This window comes from Pararge aegeria, chromosome 13 (genome assembly GCF_905163445.1).
Source record: "Pararge aegeria chromosome 13, ilParAegt1.1, whole genome shotgun sequence".
NCBI classification, from domain to species: domain Eukaryota; kingdom Metazoa; phylum Arthropoda; class Insecta; order Lepidoptera; family Nymphalidae; genus Pararge; species Pararge aegeria.
This window is the reverse complement of record NC_053192.1, coordinates 5,489,007-5,502,849: the sequence shown is the minus strand read 5'-3', so window position 1 is coordinate 5,502,849 and position 13,843 is coordinate 5,489,007. Positions and strand designations below refer to the sequence as shown.

The following is a 13,843-nucleotide window of genomic DNA, read 5'->3' as shown; positions in this document are numbered from 1 at the left end:
TTGCATGGCGTTTTAAACGAAATTATCACTTTTTTTTTATCAATGCGATCCGTTCCAAAAATATAAAATAAAATGTTCAAACATGCAATATGTACTTAAATATTTAGGATGGCAACCCTAAACACAATATTTGCCAAAAACACGGCCAATAATAGAAGATTGCCCCACTATTATTACTTACTAATAATTTATCGGGCCCAGATGATGTTGACATCGCTTTAAACTTTATACTTTCCACGTCACAAATTACGTGTGTAAATGTTTATATTCGAATAACTTATGAAAAATTAAGGAATTTTCAATGGGGCTTTATCTATTAGATCTGAATTTTGAAAATGCAGTTTATATGAAATTGCAGTATTATACAGAAAAGTTCAAATGTATGTTTGTATTTGTAGTGAAACTCACAAAAAAATTATTTATTGTGTACAAGTACTATTATAATAGATATAAGGATTTGTTTTATTTTAAATTTTATTACGTTGCTGTGCAATATATGGATACTTAATTGAAATAATTATAATGACTTGAAATAGATTATTTATATTATAATATCTCAAGAATAAATTGTATCTGCTTACTTCGTTGTTTTTTTTTATTATATCTATTGCGGCGATGTCAAAATTCTAATATTCAAGGCCCATCGAGAAGACTGCACGCGGTGACAACCATATGATCAGAAGAGCGTACGTTTAAGGTCAAATGGGGGGTCTTCACGGTGAAAAGGGGGAAAAATAATAAGGTCCTAGATTATATTAAATCAATAATTCATACAAGTGCACTGATGTCACTTCTATGTTTCTTACGTTATTTTATATACTCCCATACTTTAAATCCTCTATAAAAGATTTTGCAACTGTTAGCTTATTGCCAACATTAAAACACCCAATGTCCTAATAACCAATCATGATGACATGTTGTACTAAGTACTTAAATCTTTGCCAAGGATTTACTCAACAGACAGCCACATTCTTACGCGAGGTGTTTGTGTGAATTAAAAAGAACATTGTCATTTACGCGCTAGCCCTGCTAAACGCATCGTACCCTAAAAAAAGGTAGGTTATTGGAATCCCCGCCATTTTTGTACGATATTTATATTGTTTTTAGTTTACAAAAAATGAGCGATTAAAGTTTTGACAGCACACCTCCAGATATTTAAATATATTTTATATTTATATATTTTTCGAATTGTATGGAAAATAAAAATAATGAAGTGATAAATATAAATATCCCGCCAAGTACATCGGGATGAGGACTTTCCAACGGTAAAGAGCATATTCCAGTGAATTTTAAAAATTGCACTGTACAAAATGTGTAATTACTTCTACAATAAATAATGTTGTCATTAAGATTTAGATTATTAGTACCTATATACTTATTTATTATTGATTATTTATAGACGCCGTTCCCGCTCTCAATTTTTTTTTCTATTACGGTGAAATCTGGTACCAAAAGTTACCTACCTACCTACATACCTACTGCAAAAAACAGTCATCACTCAAGGCAAAACATCTAGAGATGCTAGTTTAGTGAGTTTCATAATTTATGAGATGTAAAAAGTACATCGAAATTCTTGTTTTTTCCACAGTGTGAGAAATGCTGTTTCGTTAATTTATAGGCATTTTGGAACCCGTGATCCAGAGTCGAACCTTTTAACTACTAGATCAATCTTAATATAAAATTAATAAAACAAATATTTAATATACTAAGTAATTAGCATATATTTTGTATCAAACAATTATTTACATGTATTTCTGTTTACATATTTACAAAGTAAATGCACCAATTTTAAACTAGGAGGTATTTACATAAACTTACGGACTATCGCTTAATTTTAACTAGAACATGGCAGTACTTATTTCAATCAATATTTAATTAATAGGGTTCAAAAAGTAAATCATCCATCCGACTTTCACACGTTACAATTAATTCAATGTAAACTTTTTTTACGACTTTCCCTGGCGCAGCGGTGAGCGCTGTGGATTTAAGCGAGAGGTCTCGGGTTCGATCCCCGGTTGGGGAAATATGTGAATTTATAATTTGATTTTTTTTTTCTGGTCTGCTGGACTGGTGGGAGGCATCTGTCGTGGCTTGTTGCCACCCTACCGACAAAGACGTACCGCGAAGCGATTTAGCGTTCCGGTACGATGTTGCGTAGAAACCATTTTAAAGCAAGAATTACATGCATTTTACTCAGTATTTCCAGTATTTTGATGCTCGGATACGACTCCTCGATTGCGATCCTGCAAATCTTGTGAAAAGCCTACCGCAAAGATTTAGTAATAGAACTGTGTGTGAAAAGCTCATTACACATATTTTACGCAAAAATATAACTTATCTATAAATTACAAATAATATAGCGACAAGAAAAAATATGGTTGAACGCATTTTAGAACTGTGATGTGTAGAGCTGTAGCCATTAATATTTTTTTATTTTAATTCTTTATTTGTACACAACAACACAGTTATGAAAATAGAGAGAAACACGGTGGAAAACAAAGGGTGGCTTCATCGCTTAGGAGCGATTATAATAATGTGTTTACCGTTACGTCTCAGACGCAGACAGACGTACAGTATCTGCAGCAGATGAATTTCACGCATATATTTTTCTGCTAACAAAGTAAATATCATCTGCGCAAGTAAATCATGGTATGTACAACATAATTTATATACAACACTGAGTTTAGGCAGCCTGGTCCCTAAATGCGAGAGCGGTGATGGGTTTCTGGTGCCCGCAGTACTGTCGCTCCAGGGTCCCTTTCTCCAGATCCCACAGTCGAGCGTAGCTATCTGATGACCCTGGTAGAACATAATTATTTGATATTAGAAGCATAAAAGAAACTTGGAATTAAGATTATGAAAATTAAGCTTAATTTGCTATACTCCGCGAAAAGCAAGGGAATCTGCATCTTATAATTTATAATGTCTTCAATCTTTATACTACACATGAAACAGATCTTGAGATGTTGACTTTACAATGAATAATTGTTTTAACCATTATTCTCCGGAGGATGTTTCGGTGTCAGAGCGAAACGTGCGTGGAGAGTACATAGCGGAAAATCTGTTTGGTGTGGAAAATAAATATTGAAGAAATTATAATTTACACATAGATTTGAACCTTTTTGCTTTTCGAGAAGTATAGCAAATTAAGCATAAATATATATTCTGGAATACCGCGTAACGCCTGCTTCTATCCAATATTTAGTAATGACGACATTTGTTGTTATAATATGAATGGTCAAAATATTATTTATGATACAAAATATTTGATATTTCATTTTTCTTTTATTAAATGATTCCTATCTATGAATTTGCAACGGGCAATATTCATCATGTGTAATGATTTCTAATTATTTTTAAACTAAAATAATTTGTCATCTATGTAATAAATAATGCGTTCTTTTAACAAATAATTGCGTGTTAAATAATTCAAAATAACTTTAATATAAACATACATATTAATACAGTTAGATAAATTTGAATGTTTTATGTGTTTTATTTCAAAACCGACTTTCGATAGTTGGTTGTTCTAGATGCGTAGACCCATTAATAAAGTACGACATTATCTGTATTAAATTTTGCCGAAAAAAATACGAAACTTGGCGGGCATGCACATGCCAAAATTATCATCCTATACAAGACAGCGCATAGCATATGTTATGTCACGTTCTAACAAACCTATCTAGTACAATATGATATTGGTACCTGTGAAGAGGTACCGGGAGTCCAGTGTGAAGGCCGCGTCCCACACCCAGCGCTGGTTCTCATGGCGGAGCTCGCGCATCAACGTCCAGTCACTGGTGCGCCAAACACGCGCCGAGCAGTCACCAGAGGTCGTCACCAACATCCTGCCACGAATAGCACATTCCTACAGTTTTCGACAACGGCTCTAAGTCCCGGTCTCTGAGAGGACTGTACCAGGGTTTTTTATTTCTGGTGGTAAAGTTCATTCGCTTAGAAACGGTCGTCTTTGTGCCGTGCCGTTTTTGCCCGTGCCGCATTTTGTCGTATCGCATCCCTACATCGGCAGGAGAATTTGGCATATTTGGTATTGAAGTTTAAAGGTTCTTTATTTATTTATTCAATAATAATTCCATAACAATGTTATATAGATTATATTCATTTATCAGTTGACGGTAATTAATATACCACTAATGTTCCAAACGTTTACCAAAAAATAAGGAAAATAGTATAAGCTAGCAACATTCCGCGGGTGTGAAGTGAGACATGCTCGGGACGTCTTTTCTGTTTTCGGACACAATTCACTGTATGCAATAATGGCTGAATGAGGATTCTGTATTGTGGGTTAGCCTCTTCGGTTTGCCAATCTGACCCGAGACTATGATTCAAGGTCACGCCTTTAGAACCGTGAGATCGCTTTTTAGCGATAATGCCGCCCATTGTACCTGTGTGTTATATTTCGTGTACAATAACGTGTATTTTCATTTCATTTTAACCGTGTTTATTTATTATTTACTAGCTGTTGCCCGCGACTTCGTCTGCGTTTGATTTTGCTTTTGATGTGGCATTCAATTTAGTTGTAGATCTAAAAAAAATATAGTATTCAATATCGCAATATTATATAATATATATATAACCTTAAATGAGAAGTTTGCTGCTGTCCGCTGAGGAGTTCTGTCCTCTATCTCCAACCACAGTTTGGGCAAAATTAAACACATATTATATTTAATTAAACACACACTCTATAGTAGAAAAATAATTATTTAAATGGGTTATAATTTGTCGGAGTTATGGTGTAAAATCTTCAAACACTCATCCCCTCTCCCAAAGGAACCAAGCTTAATGTCGGGCTAAAAAGTAACCTATATTACTTCCTATATTAACCTAACACTTCCAAGAATATGTGTACAAAGTTTCATTAGGATCGGTTAAGTAGTTTTTGAGTGAAATCGTAACAAACAAACTTACATTCACATTTATAATATTAGTAGGGATATACCACAAGCGTACCCAGCCCGCTTCGCCGGGCTAGATTTTGCTTTATTTTATTTAAACAATAAACTTACATCATTAAATTTTTAATTTAAGTCTCACAATATATTAAATCATTTATTCTCTTCTATTCTCTTCTCGAGCGGGTGAAGATCATTATCTACACCCATGTACACCCAACAATAGAATATCATCATAGTAAATAAAAATTATATTTGACAGTTTGACAGTTAAAAAAATGGGAGTACTCCGATCGTCACCAAACTTTACAGGATTACCCGCCAGGTCAATCTTTGAAAGTTTCATTGAAATCGGTCCAGCCGTTTCGGAGCCTATACGGAACATACCCACACACTTTCTCTTTTATATATATATAGATGAATTGTGATTGCGAACATACGATACATGAAGTGTACCAAAGGAAGGCTCATCTCTATAAGAGATCTCTTCCAGCTACCCCAGGATGTGAGTAAGATATACCGTGCCTACGCCGGTGCCAGAGTCTCACTCACGTGGAGTCGTAGCTGAACTTGCAGCGCAGCGCATACTTGTCGTGCGCCCGCAAGTGTTTGCGAGGCACGGGGCGTGGTGGGGAACCGCCCAGCGACCACACGTAGCAGTTTCCTTTGTTGTTGACCGCCGCCATCATCTTGCCCTCGGGGTCGATCGCGATATCCTGGATACTGCTCTCCGCTTCTGGAATCTGATTCAATCATCTTTAACGTCTTCCTAAACCGACACCTGTCAAAATCAGATCCGTTTTTTTGGTTTTTCATAAACATTCATAAATCTTTCCGGGATAAGAGTAGTAATAAAAATTGATTTGTTCACATAAAACAATAGCAGATAAGGCGGAGAAAATCTGTTAAGTTTAAAACCTGTTCCATAAGATCTCGCTATTCCATTACAAAAACACATTTTTAATCTAATAATCTATCTGCTTTCTAAATTTCAGTAAAACTTCGTAGTATTTTTGTAGGTGTGTTTGCGTTAAAGAGTAACAAACGCCCTTTTTTGGTTTTTCATAATAACCCATGCATATATTTTTCCGGGATAACACTTAGCCTATGTGTTAATCCAGGGTTTAATATATCTGCAATCTAAATTCCAGTCAAATTGCGTTGTATTTATGGCAGTATTTTTGCGTTAGAGTAACAAACATCCTTTTTTGGTTATTCATCAAGACACATACGTATTTTTTTCTGGGATTACAGTAGCCTGTGTTTTTCTAGAGAAGAATATTTCTGCAATCTAAATTACAGTCAAATTGCGTTGTATTTATGGCAGTATTTTTGCGTTAGAGTAACAAACATCCTTTTTTGTTTTTTCATAAAGGCACGTACATATATAATATGTACATGGTTTTGATATGATAGCCTAATGAATAAAACTCTTATTCGTAAACTGAAAACTAAACCCTGGGCACCCTCCTCCTCGAAGAATAAAGGGATATAATAGAGCTTATAGAATATCGACGGATAAAATAAGCACTAAATGTATGTAAGTTTCTTTATTTTTTTAATTGAAGCAATTCAAACTAGAAGCCGATTTAACAGTAAAGGAACATATTGTGAGGAAATCTGCATGTTCATAATGTTCTCAAAGGCGTGTTAATTCTACCAAACCGCACTTGGCCAGCGTGGTGGACCTCTGCATTCTAAGAGGAGACCGTTGCCTTATAGTGGGCTGGTAATGGGTTGATGACATTAGGCAGGAAGCAAAAATTATATCCCTTGACAAGGGAAAATATTTATGTATTCACCTGACAAAGGAAAAGTTTACCCCCATTGTCCCCCTCAAGCCACATGCGGGCTAGCATGGGTGGGAGACAATTGTCTCCCCGGGAAAGGATAATGTATCTTCTCCCACAGCTTTATCAACTCTCAGAGCACAAGTGGAAATAATAATAATATATGTGTAATAATAAACGGGGATAAGCTTCTTACTTAAAACACATTAATTATATCAGGGGATATTATCGGGGGATATAACTTTTGTCTCCTGCATATGCTAGCCCTGCAGGTGGACACATTAATTATATCCCCTGACAAGGGATATTCAGGGGATATTCAGGGGATATAATCGGGGGATATAATTTTAGCCCTGCTAAAGTAATCTGAAGTAATGTAAAGGCTAAACGCTAAAGTAATGTAAATCTGGGCAACATGCATAAATACGAAATGTTCTGTTTATTGCGTACCAATTGTTCATTGTGGTCGGTCTTCAGATCCCAAATGTGTATGATGCCGCTCTGACCCCCAACCATGATCTGCGACTGGTCTGGGTGGAGGACTACAGCATTTACAGGCGCAGGCACTTGGAATATCTGCTGGCACTGGAACGGCCGACCTGCTCTACAGATAATATAAATAAAGTACTTTTCTTTTTATTTCATAGAAAATAACAAAACACCTTTCTAGTGAAAATAACCAAAATAAATAAGTTAAAATTACTTCAAGATTATCAATAATTTATAATAATTTACAATGCACAGAAATATATACATTAAATACTTTAATTCTATGTTCTATACCTTTAGATTCATATAAGCTAAAAACAACATTGATTAACAATTTTATAACTAATTAAAGAATAAAGAAGATGGCCAATAAAGAAGACTTAAAAATTCAAAAAATTCAAAATTCAATGAGCTAAACTTAATGTTTTTCAGGTAGGTCATCTGTATAACATTTGCCGTCCGAAAATCATATCTATTGTTACTTTGCTAGCCGTGCTACTTATTCATACATATAAAATACATAGGAAAATATGCTATAAATTTTCGCATAATTGCAATCAACTATTATTTGGTCCATTCATCTGCAAATATAATATCACTATAAGGTGAATCTGGTCCTTTTTATTTTGTGACTCAATTGATGCTATTTTACTTAACTACTAAAGTGGAGGGTCTAAAAGTATTGTCATCATTTTCCCACATATGTAAAGGGCTGTTTTTAAGGCTACTTTTAGTGCTTTCTATATAATAATGAAAACTGCATAACATGCAGTTTATGAGGCCTGAGAGGATAGCAACAGCAAAAAACGATTGTAGTGGAAAAGTTTTTTTTTTTTTAAACTACTGCTTCCTTTATGATCTAATTGTATAACGAGAATGGGCATGGGCTAGGCCGGGAACGATTGCTTGGCCTTGTCTGAACAGAAGTTATTATGCGTTAATACTAAGTATACTGCAAAACTTCGCAGAGCAACAACTAACAACAGCACAGCTTCAACTATAAATCTAATATTAAAATATATAAAATAATTTATTAAAGGAAAAAAATAGCCCCTCATTATAACCGAAGTATAGGTTCAATAAACTGCCAGTATTTGATTTTGACATTTGCCTACATTGCGTATCTATGAATATTAATTCTACTAGCACCCTAAGTTAATCCCTATATTCAAAACATAAGGGCTGATTTAGGTATAAGAAATGTACCTATAATAATTCATACATATTGAGAAAATTAAGGTGTCTTTCCATAACTAAAGAACATCTTTTTAAATTTACATAAATGATTATTTAAACAAAGCATTCCAAAAATCCGCATTTGAAAATTCTGTTCTGTTTTTGGTAGGTCTGTAGGAATTACAGTTCAGTATAGGGTTTTCTAGCCTTTTTTAATGTGAGAAAGACTGAATCAATTTTGATCAAATTTGAGTGTGTGTCAGTGTTTATTTATGCAAGAAGAGGACTTCGCAAGAAATGTATTAAACTAAATATGTTACCAAGGGAAAATGTGTATGGAAATCCTGTGAACAAAATCTTGGTTAACTGCTATTCAATTAATAAATACTAACCTTAAGTCCCATATTCTTGCAGTGCAATCTTCTCCGCCTGTGTACATCCATTGACCATTTTCCTAAAATTTTTAAGTCTAGATTATATTACTTGTAGATATGCAAATCAGAGCATATACATGCAAAATAGGCTATTTACGTATTTTACTATTATATAGTGAACGTAAAAAGTATCATACATACTCTTTGAGGTGAGACCTGCCATTATCAGATGAATGATCAATCATTACTAATATTATAAAAAAATTGGATGGATGTTTGTTACTCACACTCAAACAGATCTCGATGAAATTTAGCAGAGATAGATTTTAGTATGGATTAGCACATAGGCTACTTTTTATCCCAACAATTTTCCTACGTTAATAGTTTTGTTTTTATTTTTCAGAGATTGTCCTGTTTTTTGTATTGTCCCTGACCCTGACCCTTAAGGGTCAGAGAATATCATATACATCAACAACTAGTCTTATGTAATGATCATTCCATCTCCATGTCTATGAAACAAACTCAGGAAACAATACATACTACTCTATTGCATATACATATAATGTTAAAGTTTGTTTCCATCAATTCCCTTTTTTAACCGACTTCAAAAGGAGGAGATTTTCAATTCGTTGGAATCTTTTTTTTTTTTTTATATATGTTACCTGATGCTCGATGATGCCTGAAAAAATTTTAAAAATTCTTTTTTTGTTTTAAATGGCATACTTTCCAGGTGGTCCCAATTAAATTTTATCGAAATTGGTTAAGCTGTTATTAAAAAATCAACAATAATGTAACTTTTTAGTTCCTGGGTGTATTTTTAAGTGGGTTTTTTTTTTTATTTAAAAATAATTTTGTTGGCAACTGTTTACCTGGAATCCAACTCTGGACACATTTTTAATGACACCCTCAAAGTTCATAACAGGATCTGGATTAGCACTTGCAAGGTCGTACATCCTGATGTGTTGGTACCCACACGCTGCAACCATTTGGCTGTTTGGATTTATTTCTAAATCGTTTACTTGCTGTAAATAAGATAAAAAAAAGTTATTAAAAAATTATATTATTATAAAATAAAATAAAAATAAAAATAGCCTTTATTCTCTGACTAAATACATTTTTGCTTATACACTACTAGTTACTAAATTTATTATTTAATTTAGTTATATTTATTCCTAAAAAAAATTGTAACACCAGCTCGCTTAGTCAGGCTGTCCTTGGACATAGGCCTCCTCTAGAATACTCCAGTGTGCTCTGTCTCTGGCTATTCTGCACCATCCTTTTGGCAGGTCATCTTCCCACCTTTTTTTGTTATACATAAATATTATTATACATAAATAAAAAATTATTTATTATTATTACAAATTTTCAAATATTTGTATTTGAATACTAGCTGACCCCAGTGCCATCTGTCGGGCTGATTTGTGAATCTAAACCATCCAACAAATCAGTCCAGCCGTCTAGGAGGAGTTAAGTGGCATACACACGCACACAAGAAATATATATATAATGATATGAATATATAATTTCAAATATGAAATTTCAATTATTTTTTAAATCAATGATTGAAAACTAAAATAGACACAAATAACAATGAATAATTGTGTCTGGCTTTAGTCTGTCTTTTGGTAAAGATCTCCTCTGCCTGACTTGTTAGTCTCCATAAAATGTTGGAAATCTTATTTCAAAAGCTTCTATTGATTGTTGGATATCAACTTGTACTTTGCTATGAATCAATTGCATTGTCTAAACCATGTGATCTTAGTTGGTAACAACGAGTAGTTCCTGAGTCCAGGGTCTCTATGTTAATGTAATTCTTATACTCTGTGATAGGCAATCGACTTACCAGAAATGAACATAAATTAGTAATATCTGCATATTGTCTGCGAAAAGGTGCAGAACTCCTTTGTGGGGTTGAGTATACGCTTTTACAACATGATTCCTAAGAAAATACTTGACCTACCAATGCATACATTTAAAAAATGTGTAAAAACGCATCTAGTACAGCAAGGTTATTATACTTTTGATGAATTTCTCAATGACAAGGTAGATTGGAGGCAGCGAGCTCTCATCTCCCGCAAGATAGTAAAATGGTTGTAAATGTTGATGTTGGAAAAGAGCAACTACTGAGTTTCTTGCCGGCTCTTCTCGGTAGAATCTGCTTTCCGAACTGGTGGTAGAGTCACTACAAACATACATACTTGACGTCTCAAAAGTGCTTATAAAGTAGGCCTTGAAATAAATGAATTTGAATTTAAATTTGAATTTAAATTTGAATTTAAATTTGAATTTAGGGAATACTTGCACCCTGTACCAGTTCCAGCAAACTCAGTTGTAGCTCCCAGTTTCGATACGGTCGTGTCAACGCTAATTGCGTCCCATAAAAGAAAGAGACTGACAAAATTTCAGGTAACAGAACTTACTATTAAAAATATTTAAATATATTTAGGTTACCGAATCTGGGTGCTGCATCGTCCTTAAGCAAACGCCACTGTGTGCCTGCCATAACTTTATAGTATGGTCATATCCTCCTGTAACCAACGCAACTTGTGACCCACTACTGTCGGCTCCATCACCAGCCATTTTATTAATTCGCTTTTTAATTAAGAAATTACGTTTAAAGAGTCCCGTAGCGAGTGTCTCGTAAATTTATAGCGTCAGTCAGCGTATTAATAGCTATTTTATTTTATAAAATAAACTTCGCCGTTTCGTAAATTTTTCATCAGAGACTTTGTTGATATCTTCACATTCACTAGCCAATCACAGACCCATGCCCCAGATAAAATGTTAGTGTCACTGAGGATGATAGTTGATACTCTAAGAACCTAAGAATAACAAAAAGATACTTTTTGTCAATGTAAGTTTTATATTTTTTTTGTTATTAAGTATCATTTTAGATCTGGGTTCTATTTACTTTAACATCTATTTTTAAACAAACATTTGTGACAAAAATAAATTGTATTTAACCTCTAACTCCATTTGCTACAGCCGACCTGCCAAAAAAGAGTATAAAGTAACCGATAAAAAAGTGCCAACATTATACACCTATCTTAATTTTAGCAAGTAGGACTTAAGACAATAATTTTGATACCTACTTTTATTTATTTTAATACAAATAAGTAGCATCAATACTTACTATTACGTACTATAGCATCCTGTGATCTGAATCTACAGAGCTTCCGTCGATGAAAATGAGGAGAACGTCTGACAGTGTTTCGATGCTCTAAGTTACGGCACAGTAAGTAATCTGAAGGGACATTACTCTCAATAGCTATGGCACATAAGTCGATCATTTTAAAAAGGCTAGAACTCGAAGCTTTATCAAACGTTAAAAGTACATGTATCGATCATCTTAACGTAAACAAAATGGCGTGGGTACAGATTGGTCATGAAAACCGCCCGAAACTGACCATAGCAAGTCTTCAATTAGGATTACAGGAATTATATATCTACCTCAATTAGGTAAACAAAGGATACCTTACCAATGATTAGTAGTACTTACATAACTACGTACCATCCTAAATAGATAATTTTCGAATAAATCGGTACTAGCTATCATGAACACGAGGGCTGTTTGTCGTGTTTTAAGTTTTAAGTCAATAGAAAGGTAAAGAAGAATGAAAAGACAAATTGAAAAATAGAATCTTATATGAAATTACTTTATTGAACATGTAAAATCCGTATTGACATGAGGAATGCTAAAACTCATTTATAAAATAACACAAATGTAAAATTTCAGAGACTAATCACATTGAAACCTACCTATAACTAAAAATACAACATACATCAATTTCCTAACAGTACCATTATAAGCATTGAAATTTACAATGAGAGAGAGGTAGGTTTAATTAACAATAAGCCGTCACATCCAAATGGAATTGTCTCTAATTTTACATGTTGATATAGTCTGACCAAAACTATTGTCTTTGTGGGGCAAAATAAATCTATGACGTAAATTATACTTATGGCATACCAAATTTAAAGCACAGCTTTACGGCAAAAGGATTGTAGTAGACATAGTTTTGATAAAACCATTCAAGGTACATTTTAAAGGTGAGCATCCAGAGTCACAGCGAACTTAACGAGGGAGGGCTAACTGTACAATTCCCCAGTGTATACATGCTAACACTTAAACATTATTTTTTTTTAGGCTCGGTAACCCTAAAGACCCTAGCCTGCGGTGAAACTTTCCAAACTCTGCACACTTAAACCTAAACACTATAAAATACTACGACAAAAGACATAAGTAGTAAATAACACCTGTCAAATAATCAACAATTTCATCATATCGACCAAAATCCTCATAAATACAAATTGTTAATTAAACATTTTCTTTGAATTAATAATCTGTAATACTCGTATAAAAATTAAGAACATATGCAATTACAGACTTTGGAAAGTCAGTCCGATTTTACTTTGTTAATAAATTAAATCCAGTAAATTTATTCAATATGAACAGAAATGCCTATGTTTAGGAGATCATTCGCTTTCCTCCTCCTCCTCTTCTGCGCCATCCTCATCGTCTGACTCCTCCTTCTTCTTTTTGGCCTTCTGGAACAAAGTGGATGATCATATTACCTGTTTATTACACTTAAGTGATATCTATGGCTGATAAGGTATAAGTGATGTATCACTTAGCGCAAGATAAGTTTCATTCCATTAATGGAAATTAAATTTAAGTTGTATATAAAGGGTGAACAAGAGATATACTCACGGGTGCAGGTGCTTTCTTGCCCTTCTTTCCTCGCTTTTGTGGCTTCTTGCCACCACCTTCACCACCTCCTCCATTGGCATTATATGATTCTAGGTCTTTAGTGTACTGCTCCTTTGCTTTTGCCGCTTTTTCTTCCCACACCTGTATAAATAAAACACAAACAATGAACCCGTAAAGAAATTGGACAAAGAGCGGAAAGAGAAAACGTTTAATATTAATCATGATAAATATAAAACTTACACTCTTGTCTTTCATTGACCTCCATATTTCACCTCCCTTTTTGGCTATTTCGGTGACTTTGAGACCGGGATGCTCAGACTTGATCTGTTCTCTTGCACTGTTTAGCCAAATCATGTAAGCTGACATAGGACGTTTCGGCTTGTCCGTCAT

The 13,843-nt window shown here is 34.1% G+C and overlaps 2 protein-coding genes across 4 annotated transcripts; both read right to left on the bottom strand.

The window, feature by feature from the left end:
• Positions 1-1,702: 1,702 nt before the first annotated feature.
• LOC120628995 (target of rapamycin complex subunit lst8) lies at positions 1,703-11,505 on the bottom strand. 2 transcript variants are annotated; one of them, XM_039897705.1, is made up of 8 exons: positions 11,355-11,505; positions 11,194-11,270; positions 9,612-9,764; positions 8,761-8,822; positions 7,154-7,307; positions 5,466-5,656; positions 3,706-3,848; positions 1,703-2,799 (listed from the first exon to the last, which is right to left on the bottom strand). In XM_039897705.1, the coding sequence occupies exons 2-8, from the start codon at positions 11,209-11,211 to the stop codon at positions 2,684-2,686; spliced, it is 837 nt and encodes a 278-aa protein (XP_039753639.1). In that variant the 5' UTR covers positions 11,212-11,270; positions 11,355-11,505; the 3' UTR covers positions 1,703-2,683. The 2 variants fall into 2 exon arrangements, with proteins under 2 accessions (XP_039753639.1, XP_039753638.1); XM_039897704.1 differs by having other exon boundaries at positions 11,194-11,505.
• An 864-nt stretch (positions 11,506-12,369) lies between these two features.
• LOC120628910 (high mobility group protein D-like) lies at positions 12,370-13,843 on the bottom strand. 2 transcript variants are annotated; one of them, XM_039897576.1, is made up of 3 exons: positions 13,694-13,843; positions 13,454-13,594; positions 12,370-13,290 (listed from the first exon to the last, which is right to left on the bottom strand). In XM_039897576.1, exons 1-3 carry the CDS (start codon positions 13,841-13,843, stop codon positions 13,219-13,221), a joined length of 363 nt encoding a protein of 120 aa, XP_039753510.1. In that variant the 3' UTR covers positions 12,370-13,218. The 2 variants fall into 2 exon arrangements, with proteins under 2 accessions (XP_039753510.1, XP_039753511.1); XM_039897577.1 differs by having other exon boundaries at positions 12,378-13,287.